The sequence below is a fragment of the Bos javanicus genome, chromosome 27 (genome assembly GCF_032452875.1).
Source record: "Bos javanicus breed banteng chromosome 27, ARS-OSU_banteng_1.0, whole genome shotgun sequence".
Classification (NCBI taxonomy): Eukaryota; Metazoa; Chordata; class Mammalia; order Artiodactyla; family Bovidae; genus Bos; species Bos javanicus.
Window position 1 is genome coordinate 27,149,690 of NC_083894.1, and position 22,149 is coordinate 27,171,838.

At 37.3% G+C, this 22,149-nt stretch overlaps 1 protein-coding gene across 8 annotated transcripts in view; it reads left to right on the forward strand.

Annotated features, from left to right (window-relative positions):
• Positions 1-22,149, forward strand: part of WRN (WRN RecQ like helicase) — a 128,245-nt gene that overhangs the window by 49,383 nt on the left and 56,713 nt on the right. For all 8 annotated transcript variants that reach the window (XM_061404415.1, XM_061404419.1, XM_061404413.1 and 5 more), the window contains 7 exons: positions 1,936-2,011; positions 4,547-4,614; positions 4,891-4,999; positions 5,592-5,660; positions 9,766-9,848; positions 14,426-14,532; positions 19,636-19,823. In XM_061404415.1, coding sequence (XP_061260399.1) covers positions 1,936-2,011; positions 4,547-4,614; positions 4,891-4,999; positions 5,592-5,660; positions 9,766-9,848; positions 14,426-14,532; positions 19,636-19,823 — 700 coding nt within the window. The remainder of the gene's footprint in view (positions 1-1,935; positions 2,012-4,546; positions 4,615-4,890; positions 5,000-5,591; positions 5,661-9,765; positions 9,849-14,425; positions 14,533-19,635; positions 19,824-22,149) is intronic.

The window sequence follows — 22,149 nt, forward strand, 5'->3', positions numbered from 1 at the left end:
TGGGTTCAATCCTTGGGTCGGGAAGATCAGCTGGAGGAGGAAATGGCAACCCACTCCATTACCCCAGTAATCTTGCCTGGAAAATCCGATAGACAGGAGCCTGGTGGACTATAGTCCATAGGGTTGCAAAGAGTCAGACATGACTGAGCACAGTACAGAAATAAGAAATAAGAAATTAATACTTATATTAAACATTATTATAAATGGCATTGATAAATATCTGTCCTTCAGGTGCTTATTACTTAAATAAGTGGCAAAGTGTCAAATAGCAAAATGGACTAATTTTCATCTTGTATGTGCAAACTCTAGTAAAGAATCTGTTAAATGAATTTTCTGTCATTTAAGTATAAGTGATAATACTCATTATGACAAGCTGTAGGCATCTTCTCATAGAGTAGAATGCTCTCTGGAGCTAGATTTCTTCAGTGTTGTAATACGGAAAATTTAAAATACATTTCATAGATGGAAAGTATATGAAAATGTTAAAGGTTTTGCCCTTTGTTTTCTTGTATTAAAAATGGACAAATATTCATTTGTTTAGAGGTGGGTTTTCTTGACTCTTTGCTTTGGTCTTTCTTGGCTACTCATGAATCCTTCAACTTGAGGAAAAAATGAAAATCAGTGGGGTGAAGTTAACAATACTCCATTCTGCTTTGCAGTTGGAATTTTGATCAGAGATTTTTGGTGGAGTGGTAATTAAAATGAAGGTTTTACCTATGGGTTTTATTTGTGACAGTAATTAATTCCAGCTTACTGTTGACTGAAAATTGGTTATATTATAAAATTTGGATTGCTATTTTGTTTGCCGTGGTTGGCTCTAAATGTTAGTTTTTAGAAGTATAGCAAATTCCAACACATTGTATTTTTATGAAGCTAGCAAAAGTGTGAATCGTAGCCAAGTTCTTATACTTAGTATTAAGAAATTAATCAAACAGTTTATCTGGAGTTGTGCCTGGTACTCAAAGGAAAAATAAGTGTCAGTTCAGTTCAGTTGCTCAGTCGTGTCCGACTCTTTGTGGCCCCATGAACTGCAGCACGCCAGGCCTCCCTGTCCATCACCAACTCCTGGAGTTCATTCAAACCCATGTCCATTGAGTCGGTGATGCCATCCAACCATCTCATCATCTGTCGTCCCCTTCTCCTCCTGCCCTCAATCTTTCCCAGCATCAGGGTCTTTTCAAATAAGTCAGGTGCTCTTCACATCAGGTGGCCAAAGTATTGGAGTTTCAGCTTCAGCATCAGTCCTTCCAATAAACACCCAGGATTGATCTCCTTTAGGATGGACTGGTTGGATCTCCTTGCAGTCCAAGGGACTCTCAAGAGTCTTCTCCAACACCACAGTTCAAAAGCATCAATTCTTCATTGCTCAGTTTTCTTTATAGTCCAATTCTCACATCCATACATGACCACTGGAAAAACCATAGCCTTGACTAGACGGACCTTTGTTGGCAAAATAATGTCTCTACTTTTTAATATGCTATCTAGGTTGGTCATAACTTTCTTTCCAAGGAGTAAGCGTCTTTTAATTTCATGACTGCAATCACCATCTGCAGTGATTTTGGAGCCCAGAAAAATTAAGTCAGCCACTGTTTCCACTGTTTCTCCATCTATTTCCCGTGAAGTGATGGGACCAGATGCCATGATCTTAGTTTTCTGAATGTTGAGCTTTAAGCCAACTTTTTCACTCTCCTCTTTCACTTTCATCAAGAGGCTCTTTAGTTCTTCTACACTTTCTGCCATTGAGCAAACTCTGGGAGATGGTGAAGGACAGGAAAGTCTGGCATGCTGCAGTCCTTGGGGTTGCAAAGAGTCAGACATGACTCAGTGACTGAACAACAACACAGTAACTAGATTCTTTAAAAGAAGTCAATAAAATAAAACTTCCTCTCACTTTGTGTACCTTTATTTTAACATAAATGCCCATTTTATTTTAAGACTGCCTGTTACCAAGACCTACTGAAAAGCAAATTAACTGCCTCAAGACCTACTTTGGCCATTCTAGTTTTAAGCCGTGAGTATAGTCTCAGTTAATTAAATTGCACATTTACCGTTTTCTTTACAAACTTTAAAAGACAAATAATCCATCCAGTGAACAGTAAAAGTACAACTTCATTATTGTTTATATATGCTACACTGTAATTTTTCTAAGTGAAGAATTATTTTGAAGTAATATTTATATAAAATTCATATCTGTGTATTGTTTTTATAAGTGAGGAAAAATGGTTTTCCTTAAGATAGAGTTCTGAGTTTAAATACATTACTAAATTCATCTTAAGTTAATCCTGACATTTATTTTATTACAAAAGTATCTGTGTGCCTTTTTTGTGCATCTTATTGTCTATTCTATTACATATTGATGTAATAGACATTCATAAGACAGTAGTGTGAAAAACAGTGATAATCATATCTGTTTTAACATAGTCAAATGTATTTACATCCAGGGGAGCACACTTGTAAGTTTTAAAATGAGAGGAATACAAATGAGATGAAGAACAAGTAAATTTGAATAAAACTGTTGGTAATAGGAATGTAAAAATCTATACTGTTTTTTTCTCTTCTGATCTTAAAACATTTTTTTTAGATTAAACTGTGTCCTACACATAGTACACATCAATGTACATATCATTGAATTTTCACAAACCAGACACCCTGTGTAGCCAGCATTCCGATAAGAAAGAATAGATCATTATCAGCATACCAGAAGGTCGCCTTCCCAGTTGTTTTTCCCTCAAAATTTTATTAAAAGAAATTTCAAAGATACATGAAAAATTCCTTCTGATTTTTTGTTAACCCTGTAGAGCTCCTTCACCCCTGCCAGATGTTCAGTGGTGTGTCAGGGAAGGTTGGAGAGGTAAATCCAGAGGGCGAGGCTGACATCATCAGTTTGTGCGATACACAGTGCTAACCACCTGTCAATGTCCTTCTCTATCACAAATCCAAAACTGAGATGCATTCAACCAAATAACCACATGACCACATGACCAAATGACCACAGTTCTACCCTCGCTGCCACAGGAGGCTTCAAAAGCACTCTAATTAACAAAAAATCAGAAGGAAGTTTTCATGTCCCCCAGCTGCCCTACAAGAGGTTTGCTGTTACAAATGTCACAAAACTTGGATTATGTAGCCTGGAAGTGAATTGTACCTATATATATTAAAGAAAACTGGGGTTGAGGGGGCTTCTCTGGTGGTCCATTGGCTAAAACTTCACACTCCCAATGCAGGGAGCCTGGGTTCAATCGCTGGTGAGGGAACTAGATCCCGCATTCCACATCTAAAACTCAGTGCAGCCAAATAAACATTAAAAAAAAAAAAAAGAACTGAATTGTACTGTGGATTTTTCTGTCTCTTGAAATTTTCTCATTCTGTTTTATACTTTACTAGCATTTGTATGTTACTGGCAATTTTTGAAGATAAGGTGTGAGGTGGAAGAGGAGAGTTCTAGGCTGAGCCCTATGGGCAATTCTGATAAATGATGAAGAATTACAATCTTCTGAGTCATTCCACTGCACCATTGCAAAAAAAACGGCCTAAGGAAAAAAAAAAACAAAAAACTCCTCTTTACAATGAAAACTACCCCACAATGGATTTTGCACATGTAAAAAAAAAAAAAAGAAAGAAATTTCAAAGATACAGTAGTTTTTTTTTTTTTACTACGAATACTTGTATATTCACTATTAATTCACTATTAGCATTTTAGTATACTTGCTCTGTCACATATTATCTGTCTATCCACTTTTTAATCCATTCAATTTTTATTAATAAAATGCATCTCAAGGTAAATTGTAGGCATCTTTACACTCTGCCCTAACTACTTCAGCAGGTAAATCATTAACTATAGTTAAATATTTATTTTACTTTTGAACTAAAATTTGCATGTAAGGAAATGGTTAAACTTAAGTGTTTAACATTGGCAAGTCTTAAGTGTACACGCACACCTGTATGTAACCTAAACCCTTTTTAAAAGATACTACATTACAATCACTCCAAAAAGTTCCCTCATTTCCCTTCTTAGTCAGTCCTTGCACCTAGAGCATTTCTCTTATTTATTTAAATGAGTGATTCTGTTGGATATCTAGATTGAAGCTTGGAATTTATTTTATATTTTAGATATAGGTAATAAAATTTAATGCAAATATAAATGGAAATCCTAGTTGTTCAGTCACCTTGAATGGGAAGTTGGTCAAGTGGGAGTTCTGTTTTAAAGCTCCAGAATTCACAGTATTTTTATTGAAACTTGGAAATGTGAAAGAAATTCTGGAGGAAATGAAAAAATAAAATGGCTTTATCACATATCGATTATTTGTCTATCCATTTTTTAATCCATTCAGTTTTTATTAATAAAGTGCATCTTGGGGTAAATTGTAGGCATCCTTACACTCCCTTCTAATCACTTCAGCAGATAAATCATTAACTATAGTTAAATGTTTATTTATTTATTTTACTTTTAAGTTAAAATTTACATGTAAGGAAATGGTTAGACTTTACTTGTCTCTTCCATTTCTTATTAGTAAAACAGTGCAGCATTTTGCTTTTCATCCTCCAGGGTTCAATGGAAAGTGATTCATTCTGTACTGGAAGAAAGAAGAGATAATGTTGTTGTCATGACAACTGGTAAGTTGTACTTAAGCAAATAACCTTATCTTTTAAAAAATAAAGCTTCAAGATTTTGAAATACTTAATCTTTCCATAAGGTATGTATGTATACAAATGGTGTAAATTGTAGCAGAGAATGAGCTGAGGGTAGATGCTTGAATTTTGCATGAATTAACTCTTAGGTAGGTAGCCCATTAGTAGTGACTGTTCATCTCATGCAAGTACATTGTAAGAAGAAATCAGAGTAACAGCGATCTAATTTCATTTCTCTGAGTGTATTATTTTTATTTTAAGGGTATGGAAAGAGTCTGTGCTTCCAGTATCCACCTGTTTATGCAGGTGGGATTGGCCTTGTCATCTCTCCCCTTATTTCTTTGATGGAAGACCAAGTACTTCAGCTTGAGTGAGTAAGGCTTTCAGAGCCACATTGCCACCTTTTTTTTTTTTTTAACTCCTGTGAAAGAAATAGTTGATTTATCTTGTGTGTTAAAATCTAGTTCCTATTAACACATTTCTAATATACTGTTGCTTTGTCTTTACTAGTAATATGACACTTTAGTGGAAGAGCATATCTTCTTTCATGAGTTCTCTGTAATTTAGGGCTACCAGATGACCCCCCGCCCCCAAATTTTTTTTAAAAAGCAAATTTTATGCTGGTTAACACTACATATCACAAAATTCTTTTCTCTGTTGGTTACCCTTCTTCTTTAGCTTGGTATGAAGTATATACATAGAGGTGTAGTTTTCATTTATGGAAAACATTTAAATTCCTTCAACCTGTGCTTGCAGTCTTTTTGGAAAATCCACCTTAACAACCACCTTCCTTCTAATATAGCCATTGAAGGAATTTATTTACCAAGTTAGTGAGTTACAAAAAGAGATTGCAAAGAAGAGAAATGTACATCATTATAACTTTTTGTTTCTTCTCACTTAAAAATGAAGTTGATATTTGTAGTGTGCACATGATTCCAGGATGTTTGTGTTTCTTCTTACAGAATATCCAGTATTCCAGCTTGTTTTCTTGGATCAGCACAGTCAAAAAATGTTGTAGAAGATATTAAATTGTAAGTTATTTATATGATTCCTGATCATGTTGTCAACTGTCTGTGGTATTTTTCTCAGTGGAAAAACCTGACTGAACTTTTTAGCCTACCCAATATATTGAGATTCATCCATGTTGTTACATGTACCAATAGTTCATTCTTTTTTATTGGTGAATAGATTACATCATGTGGATATGCCATAATTTGTTTATCTGTTCACCTGTTGATAGAGATTTGGATTGTTTCCAGTTTGGGAATTTTACAAATAAAGATGCTGTGAGCATTTGCATGTTTTGTGCTTACTCGCTCAGTCGTGTCTAACTCTTTGCGACCCTGTGGACTGCAGCCTACAATGTTTCTCTGTCCATGGGATTCTCCAAGCAAGAATACTGGAGTGCGTTGCCATGCCCTGCTCCAGGAGATCTTCCTGACACAGGGATCAAACCAGGGTCTGCTGTATTGCAGGAGGATTCTTTATCCACTGAGCTCCAAGGGAAGGCCTGTACTGAATCACATAGTTATTCTGTGTTAAGTTTTTGAGAAACTGCCAGACTTGATGAGTGGTTGTACCATTTTACATTCCTACTAGCAGTGTCTTAGAATTCTAATTTCTCATCTCAGCCATCACTTGGTATGGCCAAGTTTTTAATTTTAGCCATTTTAATAGAATGTCAGTGTGTATTTTTAAATTTTTTTAATTTAGTTTTGTCTGTGCTGGGTCCCTGTTGCTGTGCGGGCTTTTCTCTTGTTGCGGAAGAGGGGCTGCTCTCTAGTGGCAGTGTGTTTGTTTCTCATTGCAGTAGCTCCTCTTGTTGCTGAGCACAGGCTTTATGGTGCAGGGGCTTCAGTAGCTGTGGCACGTGGGCTCAGTCATTGCCGCTCCCAGGCTCTAGAGCACAGGCTGAGTAGTTCAGCACATGGGCTTAGTTGCTCTGTGGCATGTGGAATCCTCCGGAACCAGGTACTGAACCTGTGTTTCTTGCATTGACAGGCAAATTCTTTGCCACTGAGCCACCAGGGAAGCCCCTCAATGTGTTTTTCATTGACATTTCCCGGCTGTTTATTGTCATCCTGCTTATTTAACTTATATGCAGAGTACATCATGTGAAATGCCAGGCTGGGTGAAGCACAAGCTGGAATCAAGATTGCCAAGAGAAGTATCAATAACCTCAGATATGCAGATGATACCACCCTTATGGCAGAAAGTGAAAAACTAAAGAGCCTCTTGATGAAAGTGAAAGAGGGGAGTGAAAAAGTTGGCTTAAAACTCAGCATTCAGAAAATGAAGATCATGGGATCTGGTCCCATCACTTCATGACAAATAGATGGAGAATAGATGGGGAAACAGTGAGAGACTTTATTTTTGGGGGCTTCAAAATCACTTTAGCTGGTGACTGCAGCCATGAAATTTAAAGACCCTTGCTCCTTGGAAGAAAAGCTATGACCAACCTGGACAGCATATTAAAAAAAAAAGCAGAGATGTTACTTTGCCATCAAAGGTCTGTCTAGTCAAAGCTATGGTTTTTCCAGTAGTTATGTATGGTTGTGAAAGTTGGACCATAAAGAAAGCTGAGTGCTAAAGAATTGATGCTTTTGAACTGTGGTGTTGGAGAAGACTTTTGAGAGTCCCTTGGACTACAAGGAGAGCCAATCAGTCAATCCTAAAGGAAATCAGTCCTGGATTTACATTGGAAGGACTAATGCTGAAGCTCCAACACTTTGGCCACCTGATGTGAAGAACTGACTCATTGGGAAAGACCCTGTTGCTGGGAAAGATTGAAGTCAGAGGAGAAGGGGACGACAGAGGGTGAGATGGTTGGATCGTATCACCTACTCAATGGACATGAGTTTGCGCAAGCTCCGGAAGTGGGTGATGGACAGGTGTGCTGCAGCCTGCGGGATTGCAAAGAGTTGGATGCAACTGAACTGAACTGAAGGACTAATTATGTTGAGCATCTCTTTATATACTTATTAGCCATCTGTTTATGTTTTTTTTTAAAATCTGTGTATCTTTGATGAAGTGTTTATATCCATCTTTTGCTTATTCTTTTTTTTCACTTGTGAATTTTGATAGTTTATATTATACATTCTGAGTATAAATCCTTCACTTGCTATATGGTTACCAGACACTTTCTCTTAGTTTATCATTCCATTTTTCATTCTCTTAACAGATTAGTGTGTGTGTGTGTGTTAAGTTTCGTTTGGGGCAAAATGAGGACTGCAGCATGGGAGGCAGCATCTCAGTTCTTAGAAACTGCTCCAAAGGGGCAGTGGGAGGAAGGTCAACATACAAGATTTTGGTGAAGGCACACCATTCTCCCGTTTTCATTTTTATAACGTCCAGTTTGTCAGTGTGTTTTTTTATGGATTTTGCTTTTGCTGTTGCTTTTTGGTGCCTCACTCAAGGTCACAGAGATTTTCCTTTATATTTTCTTCAAAAAATGTTATAGTTTTATGTTTTACATGTAGATCTATGATCCATTTTGTGTAAATCTTGTATATTATGTCAGGTATTGACTGCAGTTCTTTTTTTTTTTTTTTTGACCTAGGCACATCCATTTCTTCCAGCTCCATTTGTTGGAGATTATCTTTTTTCCACTGTATTGCTTTTGCACCTTTGTAAAAACTAAATTGAGTAAATATACATGGGTTTATTGCTGCAGTGTTTATTTTCTATTTTGTCACTGTCTGCCTTGATTGGTGTCTTGATGACTATAGCTTTATAATAAATCTTGAAATCAGGTAGTACAGGTCTTCCACTTTTGTTTTCTTGTTCTTTCAAAGTAGGGTTTGTTTGTTTTTTTCCTTCAATTTTTTTGGGTCTATTCTAGGTTCTTTGTATTTCGATATCACCTTTTCAACTAAATTGCGATTTGGGATTTGATTGGGTTTACTTTGAAAGTAGCTATCTAAAGAATTAGCTGTCTTTATAGTTCTTATCACTGTTTACCCTGAAGAACTGATGCACACTGAAGTTAAATACTTGCCTAAGATTACTTAGCTTGTAAGAAATAGAACTGAGATTCAAACCTAGATAGCCTGGCATCAGAACTAATTAGACTACTGAGTCAATTTCATGATATGAAAAGCATAACTTTTTTTCTTAGTTGTTTTCTACCCATTCCTAGTGAAAGCACCATGCCTAGCACACAGTGGATTAAATATTTTTAAGTGGTTTCATAAAGAACATTATTTTATTTTATTTAATTTGATCTATGTCATCATTTGATAGAATGGAAAAGAGACTCTGTACCTATTTTGCCCTAGCCCTAACCTTCATTGCAAACATTGTCTTAATTAGGATTCTGTCTGCACAGAATAGAAATCAATCAAACATTTAAACGAATATCAAATTTTATAGTAAGGATACAGGAATGGCTTGTGGATCCCAATGAAAAGAAATTAGCCAGCCCTCAGGAAGAGACTGGAATCAGTATTGAAAATACAATAGGGCCTTCTTTTTTTAATCTAAATTCTCTTTCTCTTGCTTTCTCTCAGAAGGTAAGAGTTCTCTGTTTTTCTAGTCACAAAATAGATTGCAGGTATTTTTCATGTACATGTTACAGATCTTGCTGCTTGGAGACTGACTGGTTGTTACTTGGTTAGACCCTCAAATTCTAGGACGGAGACTGACTAACTTGACCTTAGTCTGGTTTCATCACTGGCCCAAGAAGATGTGGGCAACAGAGCAGAATATACAGGAGAAACGTGGGTGCTGCGGGTATAATTGTGGAGATGGGATCAACTGTGTAGGGTAATGGGGTTGTCGTTCTCCAAGGAAGGTGACATGCAGGTGGATTGCTAACATATAGAAGGTTTACTGTAGGCTTGATCAGTTAACTCAAGCACTGCCATTTTGGGGCTAGACTGCTGGAAATCAGAATCTGGCTTCTAATGGCATCTTATACTGAGTACTCTCTGACTGGTGTTGCCATGTTTGTTTTGATGAATTGAAATGAAATCAGAGAACAAATATATGTGTATATGTCCACACATACAATATGCATTTTGTTTTTATTAAGTGGTGTAATGCATTATTTAAAAAAATTATACTGTGTTATGGTTTTCAGTTATATTCATTGTGTGATTGTTTTTACATTTCCTATTTCTTTGTTTGTTTTTACAGAGGCAAATACCGGATTGTATACCTAACTCCAGAATTCTGTTCAGGTAACTTGGAGCTGCTTCGGCAACTTGAGGCTAATATTGGTAAGTGGGATGATAGAATCTTTATAAGTACTTGTTAAAGTGAGATATTCTTTAAACTTGTGGATGGATCCAGCAAATCTCTGTCTCTCCTGTCCTGTCCCACAATTCCTTTTGCCCTAGAAAGTAAGCTCCTGGATTATAATTGTCTATTTGTATACCTGTTTTCTTCTACTGGACTATAAACTTTTTAGGGGAAAATGCTCTTCTTATTTATTTATATTTCCTTCAGTGGCACCTCACTCCAGTACTCTTGCCTGGAAAATCCCATGGATGGAGGAGCCTGGTCAGCTGCAGTCCATGGGGTCGTGAAGAGTCGGACACGACTGAGCGACTTCACTTTCACTTTTCACTCTCATGCATTGGAGAAGGAAATGGCAACCCACTCCAGTGTTCTTGCCTGGAGAATCCCAGGGATGGGGGAGCCTGGTGGGCTGCTGTCTGTGGGGTCGCACAGAGCTGGACACGACTGAAGCGACTTAGCAGTAGCAGTATGTTACTGGCACATAGTAGGCATTTAAATATATTATTGAATAAATGTTGAATCTTGGATTCTATGATATTATAATTTCCTTTTTTTGGTATTCTGAATCTTAATCAATGTAGTGGTTCTCTACTCTTATTGTTCATGAGAATCACCTTTCAAACTTTAGAAAATTTCAGATCCTCCAACTTTGAAAATTGTGATTTAATGCACCTGCTATGAGGTTGTGGTAGCTGTAGTCTTTTCACTGGTGATTCTGATGTGTGATTTTCAGGTTGGAGACCACAGTACCTTTGACTATTTTTTGTCAGTGAGTACAATTAATTTTAAAAATTACATAATATGTCATCCTATTTTCTAGAAAATGTAAATAGAAAATTAGTCAAAAGCTGGTATCGTCTTTGATGTGTGTGCTAAAAACATTTTTGTCTTGTTTTTTTCCCTTCTTGATGGTCAGGCTCAGCTATCTAAGAGCTACAATCACAGATTCTATTGCAGTTGTTCATGTTCCAAACATTAAGTTAAACCAGACAATCTTTGCTGTCTAATGTAATATGATCTCACTTTATGTGTTAAAATAATTCCTAGCACTTAAAGTTTTTTTAAACATTGTGGTCTCTCATTTAATGGTTACTTCCAGATAACTCTGGGAAAGCATTTAACAGTTATTCTCTTAATATAATGAAAACAAGTATTTATCTTTTAATATGTGTTAAGTATCAACAATAGAATGAGGGCAGAAATTAGCATTTGATTAAATATATTATCAAAAAGGGCGACCATCAGCTGTTAAAGTCCCTTATTGGCATGTTATATTTTTGCTTTTAATTTAAAACAAATTTGGTGTGTATCCTATTAGGTTGTATAAAGTTCTTATGAATATTTCAATTCAGATTAAAATCAACAACTCTAGATATATAAACTCCATGATTTTATTGCAAAAGTTAGGGTCTATGTACCTAGTGGTCTGGATATGTTTTGTTCCATTTTAACATTTGCTTTGTTTCTGTGATGGATTTAATCCAATATTTACTTAGAGCCTCTTGATAGGTTGTTCTAATTCTCTGTTTTAATTCTTTGTAAAGGAATAAATTATGAACACTGCAATTATTAGAGCTGAGTATCTGCATAAGATGGATGAAAATGCTCTTTTTGGGTGGCTGTCAGTGTTGAACAAAATAGGATAAATTCTCTCAAGTATTTTTATTTAACTTTCATTTTACAATGCTTGCAGCAGTGAATATACTCAGAATTTCATTTGTACAGTAGTTTTGACATTTAGCTATTCTGATTTATGATTTTTATGAAATGCTATTATTTAAGTAGTGTGGGTTTACAACAGAAGCAGCAAGCAGAATTTTATATAGAGACACCTTAAAAGCAAATGTACCTGTAATTGTCTTGTAAATTTGGGAATAAGGCTTTAATGACTGATGTGCCAAAATGAAATATATCCTGGACCTGGGCAGACACTTGGACTTGCACATTTAATGGGAAAGTTGGCAGAAGCTTGTAGCAGCTGGTTGTGAGGGACAAAGTTTAACTCCATTAAAAAATAGTAGTTGTTGTTTTAGTTGCTCAGTTCTGTCTGAGTCTTTTCCTATCCCTGCCTACTAGACTACTCTGTCCATGGGATTTCCCAGGCAAGAATACTGGAGTGGGTTGCCATTTCCTCCTCCAGGGGATCTTCCTGACTCAGGCAGCGAACCCACATCTCCCACATCTCCTCCATTGTGGGTGGATTCTTTACCACTGAGCCACCGGGGAAGTGCAAAAGCTAGTTAATCAAACCTGTGATTTTAAGGAGGGTTTTAAAATGAAGGAGCTGTTATTCTTTGTTTTAACCTATTTAATTTAAAATCTGGGTCATATAGTTTCTAAAGCCAAATAAATATAGTGGTAATATTGAATGTTTCCCACTCATCAGTTAATAGAATTTTGATGTGAATCAACCTGGATTTGCTCAGATTTAGCAGGGTTTTCTTTTTTTCTTTCCTTCTTTTTCTTCTCCAACCCTGTTGTAATTGGTAATCTCAATGAATTGTAGTTATATGCATGCTTCTCTGTCTCTTCCTTTAGAAATGTGAGCTCCTCAAGATCATGAATTGCATTTTACTATTATTTTATTCCTAGGGAAGTGTTTGGAACATAGTATGCATTTCCCCAGGTGGTGCTAGTGGTAAAGAACTTGCCTTCCAATGCAGGAGACAGAAGAGACACAGGTTCGATTCCTGGGTTGGGAAGATCCCCTGGAGAAGGAAATGATAACCCACTGCAGTGTTCTTGTCTGAAGAACCCCATGGACAGAGAAACTTGGTGGGCTAGTCCATGGGGTTGCAGAGAGTTGGACATGACTGAGCGACTAGCACAATAACTATAATAATAATAGTTTTTTTTTTAATTGAGCAGTCTTTTATGCCAGCCCCTATCTTAGCATTTTATGTGAATGATCTTAATCTTCAGAGTAACTGAAAAAAATGTTAGCTACTTTTATTATCTACCTTATACTTATGGGAAACTGACACTTGAAAGCTTAAGTAAGATGCTTAAAGTAATATAAATGGTAAGCCAAGTTATGCATCTAGGTAGTCTGACTTATGTTTTTAATTAACCCCCAGTGGCAAAACTTCCCCTGGACCAGGAAGATCCCCTGGAAGAGGGAATCACAATTCAGTCTAGTTTTCTTGCCTGGAGAATTCCATGGACAGAGGAGCCTGGTGAGCTACAGTCCATGGGGTTGCACAGAGTCGGATACGACTGAGCGGCTAACACACGGTGGCAAAACATAAATATGCAGATACACATTAAGTTGTGATCATCCCCGTTGAAGGGAAACATTTTTTATTTCTTAAGTATTAATTTGGTAATCAAGGGCAAAAGCTCTACTGTCATTACTTTGAAATATCTGAAGACATTTTCATGGATGGTTATGTGAAAGTGAAGTCGCTCAGTCGTGTCCGACTCTTAGCGACCCTGTGGACGGTAGCCTACCAAGCTCCTCCGTCCATGGGATTTTCCAGGCAAGAGTACTAGAGTGGGTTGCCATTTCCTTCTCCAGGGGATCTTCTCAACCCAGGGATTGAACCCGGGACTCCCACATTGTGGGCTGACGCTTTACCGTCTGAGCCACCAGGGAAGTTATATAGTAAAGCCCTTTTCTGAGAGGCATTACCATACATTACTGATTCTGAGTCAATGTGGAGGTGGGGGTGGGGGCCGAGCAAAGGGGTTGCTAGGTGAAGAAGGAACAATTTGCCTTCCTTCTTACCTACTTTGTACAAAATGAGATATAGTTCTTCCCTTCCCGTTTTATATTAGAAACTGTGGATGTCATCCTGTCTTTCAGAACTGGCATTTCAGAGGAATTCTGTAGTAATCATTCACAGACAGTGATGAATGTAATCTCAGTAGAAATATGCTGACTTTTTCTCTTTGGATAGCTAATCCATGAGATAAAATTAAAAGTATTATGAATGAGAATTAGAACAGCTCTTCTTTTTAAGGTATTATCATTGCAGATGAGTGATAGCTTTGAGGACAGAGTAGTAGTAATTAATTTCTCTGAGAAATAATGATGAAAACCAAAATTGAATAAATATGTTACTTGAAAAATAGATATTAAATATTTCTTTCTTTTATCCATCTGCCTTTTATCCATATATCTCCCTCTGCTTATTCTCAGTAATGATTTTTGGTGTACGTGCTGTCACTTCAGTCGTGTCTGACTCTTCGTGACCCCATGGACTGTAGCCCTCAAGGCCCCTGTGACCATGGGATTCTCCAGGCAGGAATACTGGAGGGTTGCCATTTCCTCCTGAAAGGGATCTTCCTGACCCAGGGATCCAACCTCTGTTTCCTAGGTCTCTTGCGTTGGTCTATTTGTTCTTTACCACTGGTACCACCTGGGAAGCCCAATTTTTGGTGTTATCTGCTATTATTTATGCTTATATTTTTATATGAGTCAATACTTTGAGTTATTTTTCTCCTTTCTGTTATATTTACATATTCAAAGTGGAATTGGTGGTAAAACTTCAGATGAGTTTATTACTTTTTTGAACTTTATCTTCTCCATTTACATATTTTTCTTTTTTGATAGGTATCACACTTATTGCTGTGGATGAGGCTCACTGTATTTCTGAGTGGGGACATGATTTTAGAAATTCATTCAGGGATTTGGGTTGCCTAAAGGCAGAATTCCCGAAGGTAAGCTTTGCCAAGTACAATGTCTTGAAATGACTTGCTTAGCAAGGGAGGATCCAGGGTTGGGGAATGGCCAAAAATCTGAAAATGATTTTATGAAAGGGCAAATGGTTGCTTTTTAAGCAGGGGAAAGATTTTTTTACAACATGGTATATCTTTTACTTCTCTCAAGTCTTTGCTGAAAAGAGTACTTTTTCATTTAGTCCTCCTGTCCACTGTAGTCAGATTTTCAAATTAACCCTCTTCCCACAACTCTCAGCATTCCTCATATTCCTTTGCTGTCTTTAAAATAACACTTAGCAGTGTTAACGTACTTTAATATATTTTGTCTATGGCCTGTGGGTCCCTACCAGAATATTCTTTGTGGTGAGGGATTTCTGCTGGTTTAGTTGGTAAAATCTACAACAGTGCCTGTCACATGGTGAGTATTCCATAAATAATTGGGTAAATGAATAAGTGAATTCTGATGAGAAAGCTGAGTCCCTGAGAAGTTACTTTACCACACAGGCAGTGAGTGGTAGAGCTGGGCAGTGCTACACAGTGGGATACTAGATGGGCTTCCAGAGCCAATGACATAAAAGAAGTTTAAAACAGTTTCTGCCCTGAAGTTGCACAGAGGCCAGTAAAGGAGTTTAGATTCAGAATTACCCATAAAAGTGGAAGCAGTAGTACCAAATGAAGTGCATGGAACAGTATGAATAATATAGAAAGATTAGTAGTGTTAATAGTACCCGTAATATTAATAGAAAAAGAAGATGATATGGTGAAAGCCAGCAGGCTCAGATTCCTTGAGGACTGCTTTTCATTGATGTAGAACGGTTTAAAGTAAGCTTTTGGAAATTAGGAAGATTGCTGTCTGTAATCCTTTCCTGGGCCTTTGATTCTAGAAGGATTGTGTTAGAGGAGTTTTAAGTGTTTTATGCAGTTTAGAAATGCTTCTCAATATTGAACTAGTCTTTTATTCTGTCAGGCTGTGAACGCCATTGGATTCTTTTCATTTCTTGGGATGATTCACTGAGCCCAGGATGGTCGTCAGGCAGCGGCTGAGAAACCTTTTTCCCTGGTGTTTTCATGAAATCTCTGTTAGCTGAGTGGTGAGAAATGCCCCCTGGTGGCTGTAGGGCTCTCATTTTCCTCGCTGTTCTCAGTGCTTTTTTTTTCTTCTCATCGCAGTTACAGCTGACTGTCGCCAGTGCTTCACACTGAACTATTTCAATAAGTTCAAAAATAGCAAAAAAAATCACTAACTTATTCCCATTTGGAGAGAATCTGACAAAATGAGTCTCCAAAGAACAACTTTGTTGTTGAAAGCTTTGTTGTTGTTGTTGATTTGCTCAGCTGTGTGTGACTCTCTGCGACCCCACGGACTGTAGCCCACCAGGCTCCTCTGTCCGTGGAATTTTCCAGGCAAGAATACTGGAGTGGGTAGCCATTTCCTTCTCCAGGGGATCTTCCCTACATAAGGATCAAACCTGCGTCTCCTGCATTGCAGTTGGATTCTTTACTGTTGACCCACCAGGGAAGCCCTAGAAAGCTTTACATCAACCTTAAAGTTCTATAAAATTCAAGTAAGAGGAACTGTAAGAAATGAGACATTTTGGATCTTTCCATGACATTCCTCCCAGCCCTTTTACAAAGATCAGCACATTGTAGACAGTAACTATTTGGAATAAGTGAGTGAATGAATGAATGAAGCATACTATGGAGTATATAGATTAACTGCACCACCCAGCGGAGAAGGTAATGGCACCCCACTCCAGTCTTCTTGCCTGGAAAATCCCATGGGCGGAGGAGCCTGGTGGGCTGCAGTCCCTGGGGTCGTGAAGAGTCGGACACGACTGAGCGACTTTACTTTCACTTTTCACTTTCATGCACTGGAGAAGGAAATGGCAACCCACTCCAGTGTTTTTGCCTGGAGAATCCCAGGGACGAGGAAGCCTGGTGGGCTGCCTTCTATGGGGTCGCATAGAGTTGGACATGACTGAAGCGACTTAGCAGCAGCAGCAGCAGCACCACCACCACCCAAATTCAGAGGCAAATGGAATAGTAACAGTTCTTGGAATTTGTAGTGGTAGCACCATTGAAGTATATGTCTTAAGGCATTCCTAGATTTATAGTCACAAGATTAATTTACATTTTATTGCTTTTTTCACCAAAACTTTGTACTTATTACCAAAGAAACCAAGATTTGCCAATTTAAAGAACAAGTCTCGTGAGTTGTGAACTTGATAAAACTGAGTGACAAGGTAATTTATCAACCATACCAGTTTGCTTTTAAAAATTAAAAAGTTGAAGCTGTTAAGAACTATGCTGTAATATAAAGAACAGACTTTGGACTCTATGGAAGAAGGCGAGGGTGGGATGATTTGAGAGAATAGCATTGAAACATGTATATTACCATATGTGAAATAGATGACCAGTCCAAGTTCGATGCTTAAAACAGGGCACTCAAAGCTGGTGCACTGGGACAACCCTGAGGGATGGGATGGGGAGGGAGGTGGGAGGAGGGTTCAGGATGGGGGAGACATGTACACCCATGGCTGATTCATGTCAATGTATGGCAAAAACCACTACAGTATTGTAAAGTAATTAGCCTCCAATTAGAAGAACTATGCTGTGATGACTAGATAAACTGAGAGCTTCCCAGCAAACCAGGATGTATGGATACATCTTTCTCCTAGCCAACCTGAGTGTTATTTTCAAGCTTTACCCTAGTTTACTTCTTTTAAATATCATAAAGCACCAGAGTTTCTAAGCAAAAACATTCTGTTCACTTCTGAAGTGAAAGTAAATACTGTTCCTTTAAATTTAGTGCATTCCATTACTTTACTGTGTTTTCTAAGTTACGGAAGCAACATTCTTAACTGTGCCTTTCTAGGATGTCGGCAAAGGAATGAATCATTTATGGTGATTTTCTCTGTTAGCTGGTCACTAGAATAAGGAGTTTCTCGTGGCAAAATGGGAATTTTTAAGTTAGAAGAGAGGTTAACATCCAGTAGCCCTCTCCATCTCATATTTTGATGAAAAAACTGAGGCCGAGAGAAGTTAGCTCTTGCCAGAGTGAGTGGCGCATCTGAGAGTAGTGGCCGTGTCTCCGGAGTTCTTGTGTAGAATTCTTTTCAGATGTTCCATAATAATGTCAGTAATAGCTGACACTTGTCACTTGCCTTCTGTGTACTGTGCCGTTATATTCCACCTATTAGACCTTTTATCCCATTTGCTCTTCACAGTGACTTTCTGAGGTTGTTGCTGTTGTTGTAGCCATCTTAGAGATGAGGAAACCAGCGTTTAGAATATGAAGTAAATAGCTCGTGGGAATTCCCTGGCGATTCAGCACTTCCACCTCAGGGGGCGTGGCTTCCATCGTTGTCCAGTGCAGCCAGTGTGTCTAAAATACGCAGCTCAAAACCTCACATCCCGTTAGTGGCGAAGCTGGCTTTGAACTGAGGCAGCTGTTTCTGAGCCAGATTCTTATACTACTGTGCTGCTATTTTGCCTGATTTTTCTACTAACTTCTTCAACACGTGTCAGGTTCATGCCTGTTTCCTTTTTTTCGCAAAAGCATTGCTTGTCTGCTCTTTCGTGATACTGCATAGAAATGAACCAGGCCCTCTTATCTATCCTGAAAACATCTGTATTTATCTGTATATGCAGTTAAATACCAAGCATTTTTTTAGTTCCTTTATAAATTGTTTGAGTAACAGTTAAATTGATGGAAATGCTTCATTGTGGTAAGGTGAGAATGTTCGTGTCCTGGAAAATTCAGTGTTTGAACTTCCCTTATTCTCAGCCATATTTTTGATACAGATATTTTTGTTTGCTATAAAGATATATAGCGGGTATATACATATATATTAAGCCATATATATTAAGCCTTGATTAGAGAAACTAGTTTCTTTATAAATTGGCCTGTTCCTATATGTTATTAGGCAGATGCTCTCTAAATTCAGAGAATAGTCTGATTGTAAACCAAAAATCAATTAAGTTGATTTGGGGTGTTTTTTAATAATGTCACAGAATTTAAGGCTAGAGAATATCAAAATGTCAGTTAACTGGTCACATTGATTTTGGTTATCATTTTTTTCCATTTAAAAACTGCTCCCAGACTTAATTGATTTTTCCTTGCATGAACTTTGAGATAGTTTTCAGTTTAATAAAGCTATATTGATTATAAAAGTAGTTTACAGTTTTTAATAAATTGTATCTTTTTTCAAGTTCTGTAATTGCATTTTTACAAATTGTACTTAAATTTTCACTTATGTACAGTAATTGCTTCAACTGATTTGCAGGGTAAATGTATTGCATCTGAAGAGCTGTGTTATGAGCATATTATTTACCATATTTTATAATAAGCCAAAAAGTATTCAGAAAGTTGTAATCTTGGATATCAAGCAGCTAATTATATAGGAAGAGTTTTTCTGATTATGAGATGATTGCATAGTTGATTAATACTCCCAGTGATAATAGTGATGAAAAAATTAAATCTAGAAGTCTACTGTACTGAAAATAGAACATGACTTGGTTGCTCAAGGAATCAGTTAATACTAGATGTCTTATTTTCTGCATTTTCCTTTTATATTGTATGCCACAATTAACCATTTAAAACTGTTGAGAGGTTATCCAGGTAATTGAGAGCTATTATTTTAGATCTGAAAAGCCATATACCAGTGTAGTTAGTATAGGAGTAAAACAAGAGCCTTGGTTGGGCTCGGTATGGCTAAATTTTCAGTGAGTGCAGGGTTTATAATTTATGAATTATAGATTATCAAAGATAAGACATAACTTACCCCTCATTTGTCCCGGCACCGTCATAAATGTATAAGTAATAAATGGAGAGGTAGATAGCTAATAAGTGGATTTAACTTTAGATAGAAATTGCATTTAGAAATCTTATGAGTTTAGTGTTTGAATGATTTCTTAGAAGGCTGAGAAACAAGAAGAAAGTGTTTTTCTTCTTCTTTGAAAGAATAATTTTAAAGTTTCATTTTTATCACTGTTCTCTATTCTTCCTGTAATTGTCTTCCAGTGTCTTTCTAAGAAGGCAATAGAAATGTTGGGAATTAACAACCTCTCTCCTTTGTTAAAAATCCCTTTTCCTTATTTCAGGTTCCAATTGTTGCACTGACTGCTACGGCAGGTTCTTCAGTCCGAGAAGACATTGTATGTTGCTTAAACCTGAAGGATCCTCAGATAACCTGTACTGGTTTTGATCGACCAAACTTGTATTTAGAAGTTGGACGAAAAACAGGAGACATCCTCCAGGATCTGAAGCAGTTTCTTGTCTGTAAGTCAAGGTGAGCATTTCATGGTTGATAAATTTTGGTAACTATTTTGTTCTTTATAAAAAATTATTTTATTTTTAAAACTTATCTCTTTGGAATGTATATTTAACATATTTGAAATTCTACTTAGCTTCAGTTCAAGTGTGGTGTTATATAATCAGTGACTGAGGAAGGGAGAAACTAATTTTTCTTACGTTTTTATACTCCATACTGTTATTTGAAGAGGACATACACTCTTAATAGGCTTCCCTGGTAGCTCAGCTGGTATAGAATCCGCCTGCAATGGATTGCAGGTTGGACCTGGGTTGGAGACCTGGGTTTGATCCTGGGTTGGGAAGATCTCCTGGAGAAGGGAAAGGCTACCCACTCCAGTATTCTGGTCTGGAGAATTCCATGGACCCTATAGTCCACAGGGTTGCAAAGAGTCGGACACAACTGAGTGACTTTCACTACACTCTTAATAAGTGACAAATTTACAAAAAAAGCAAATGAGTCTTTTATCTGAATTCTGCCCAGTTCACTAGTTATATGACTAACTTGAGTTTTAAGGAATTTAAATACTTTTTGAGCCCATATCATGTATCAAGTAGTATTCTAGGTGCTTCATGTAAATGATCTAGTTTGATTTTTATAACTGTTCTGTAAGCTGCATATTATTTTCATTTTACTGATGTAGAAACTGTCACTAGCACTTCTTCCTGTTTATTTTGTTTTTGGACATTTTATGTGTATGCCAAGAAAGCTTCTCTGATCTGTTTTCTCAGTGAAAAACTTATAATTTTCCCATTATGAAATGTGAAGTTAGAGTAAATGGAAATAATTGTCCTATCCATACAAATACAAAGCAAATCTAGGAAAATAGAATTTAAAGACATTGTTAGTATTTTCCTTCTCAGAAAGTAATAAAAAGAAGATTGATCCTAGGTTAGGAAACCCTAAAGTAACTCTTAAGGTCTTTTAGGGTGAATTTAAATATAGAATTCACTGTTGGCTTGACTGTCCTGTGTTCAGGTTAAAGCACGCATGTAATGAATGTATTTTGAGTGTTCTGGCTGCTCTAGGGAATCTCTCCAAAGTGAATACACATTGTACTACACTTCTTTTCTGTCCTAAAGGTAAAATGTTCTCTTGGAGAAGGCTATTTATTTTACGTTAGCATCTCCACAATCAGATCCTTATTTACTTTCCTAATACTTGATCCTTTTCAGTCCATAGTATTCTCAAGCTCTATGGTGTTTCTTCCTAATAACCCTATCTTTTTTGAAACTGTGCTTGCCTTTTTCCCCCCCAACACTGTGACACTGCGATTATATTGTCTTCTTATCATATCTTAAATAAATGATTTCTTCTCACGAGGTGAGAAGGTTTGTATTACTTTTTAGCTCAGACTAATATAGCCTCTCTTAACAGACCTCCTTGCTCCTCAGGCATCTGTATACAGTTGATGTATCACCTGAGAGCATATCCCCTGAGTCTTGGTGTTCCTTTTTTTGTGGCTCCCTCTTTCCTAAGACCATCCAAAGATTTTGAAACTGACTATGACTGGTTTTTCTAAAAGCAAATCCAAAATGATTTTGCACCTGTTTTTCATCTTCCAAGAAGAGTTGTGGTAGCAGGGAACCTTGAAGAGTCAGAATGTTCTCTGTAGAACTTGGGAAAATAGAAGTTTACCTCTTGGAAATTCCCTGGCAGTCCAGTGGTTAGGGCTCCATGCTTCTGCTGCAGGCAGCATGAGTTTGATCCCTGGTTGGGTAACTAAGACCCCACACGCCATGTGACTTGGCCAGAAACAAAGAAAAAAAGAAAAAAATTTTCCTTTTAATGAGCACTGTGATGGAGGGTAAGTTAAGACTTCAAGGTGTTACCTGTTATCTTCATTTTCTTCCTTTCATTTAATTCTACTATTTGTTTATCTGTATTCACATTTTTTCTCTTCATTGAGCCATCATGTTTCTTACAGTCTTACCTTATTTGTTTTCTATATGCATGATGCGTTTAATTTAAATAAGCCTGTCTCACTTATCTAACTTGATTACATGAGGATAGATTTTTTTTTCCCCTCTCAGAAAGTTGTTATGAGGAAAAAACTGTCTTTAGTAAACCTCTTGGCAAAATAATGAATCCTCTTGTAATAGTGAGGTAGGAGACAGGTAGACCTCAGGCTGAGCAGCTGCAGCCAGTCTCCCACTGACACTTTGAGATAAGATGCCAGAAGGAGCACTGGGCCCTGAGACAGTGACCACAGTTTCCTCATTCTTATGGTTAAGGGGATTTCTCAGCCTGACACAATGTGCAGAGAAAGTCCTCAGCTGTCCCCTAAGGAATTCCATATGACACA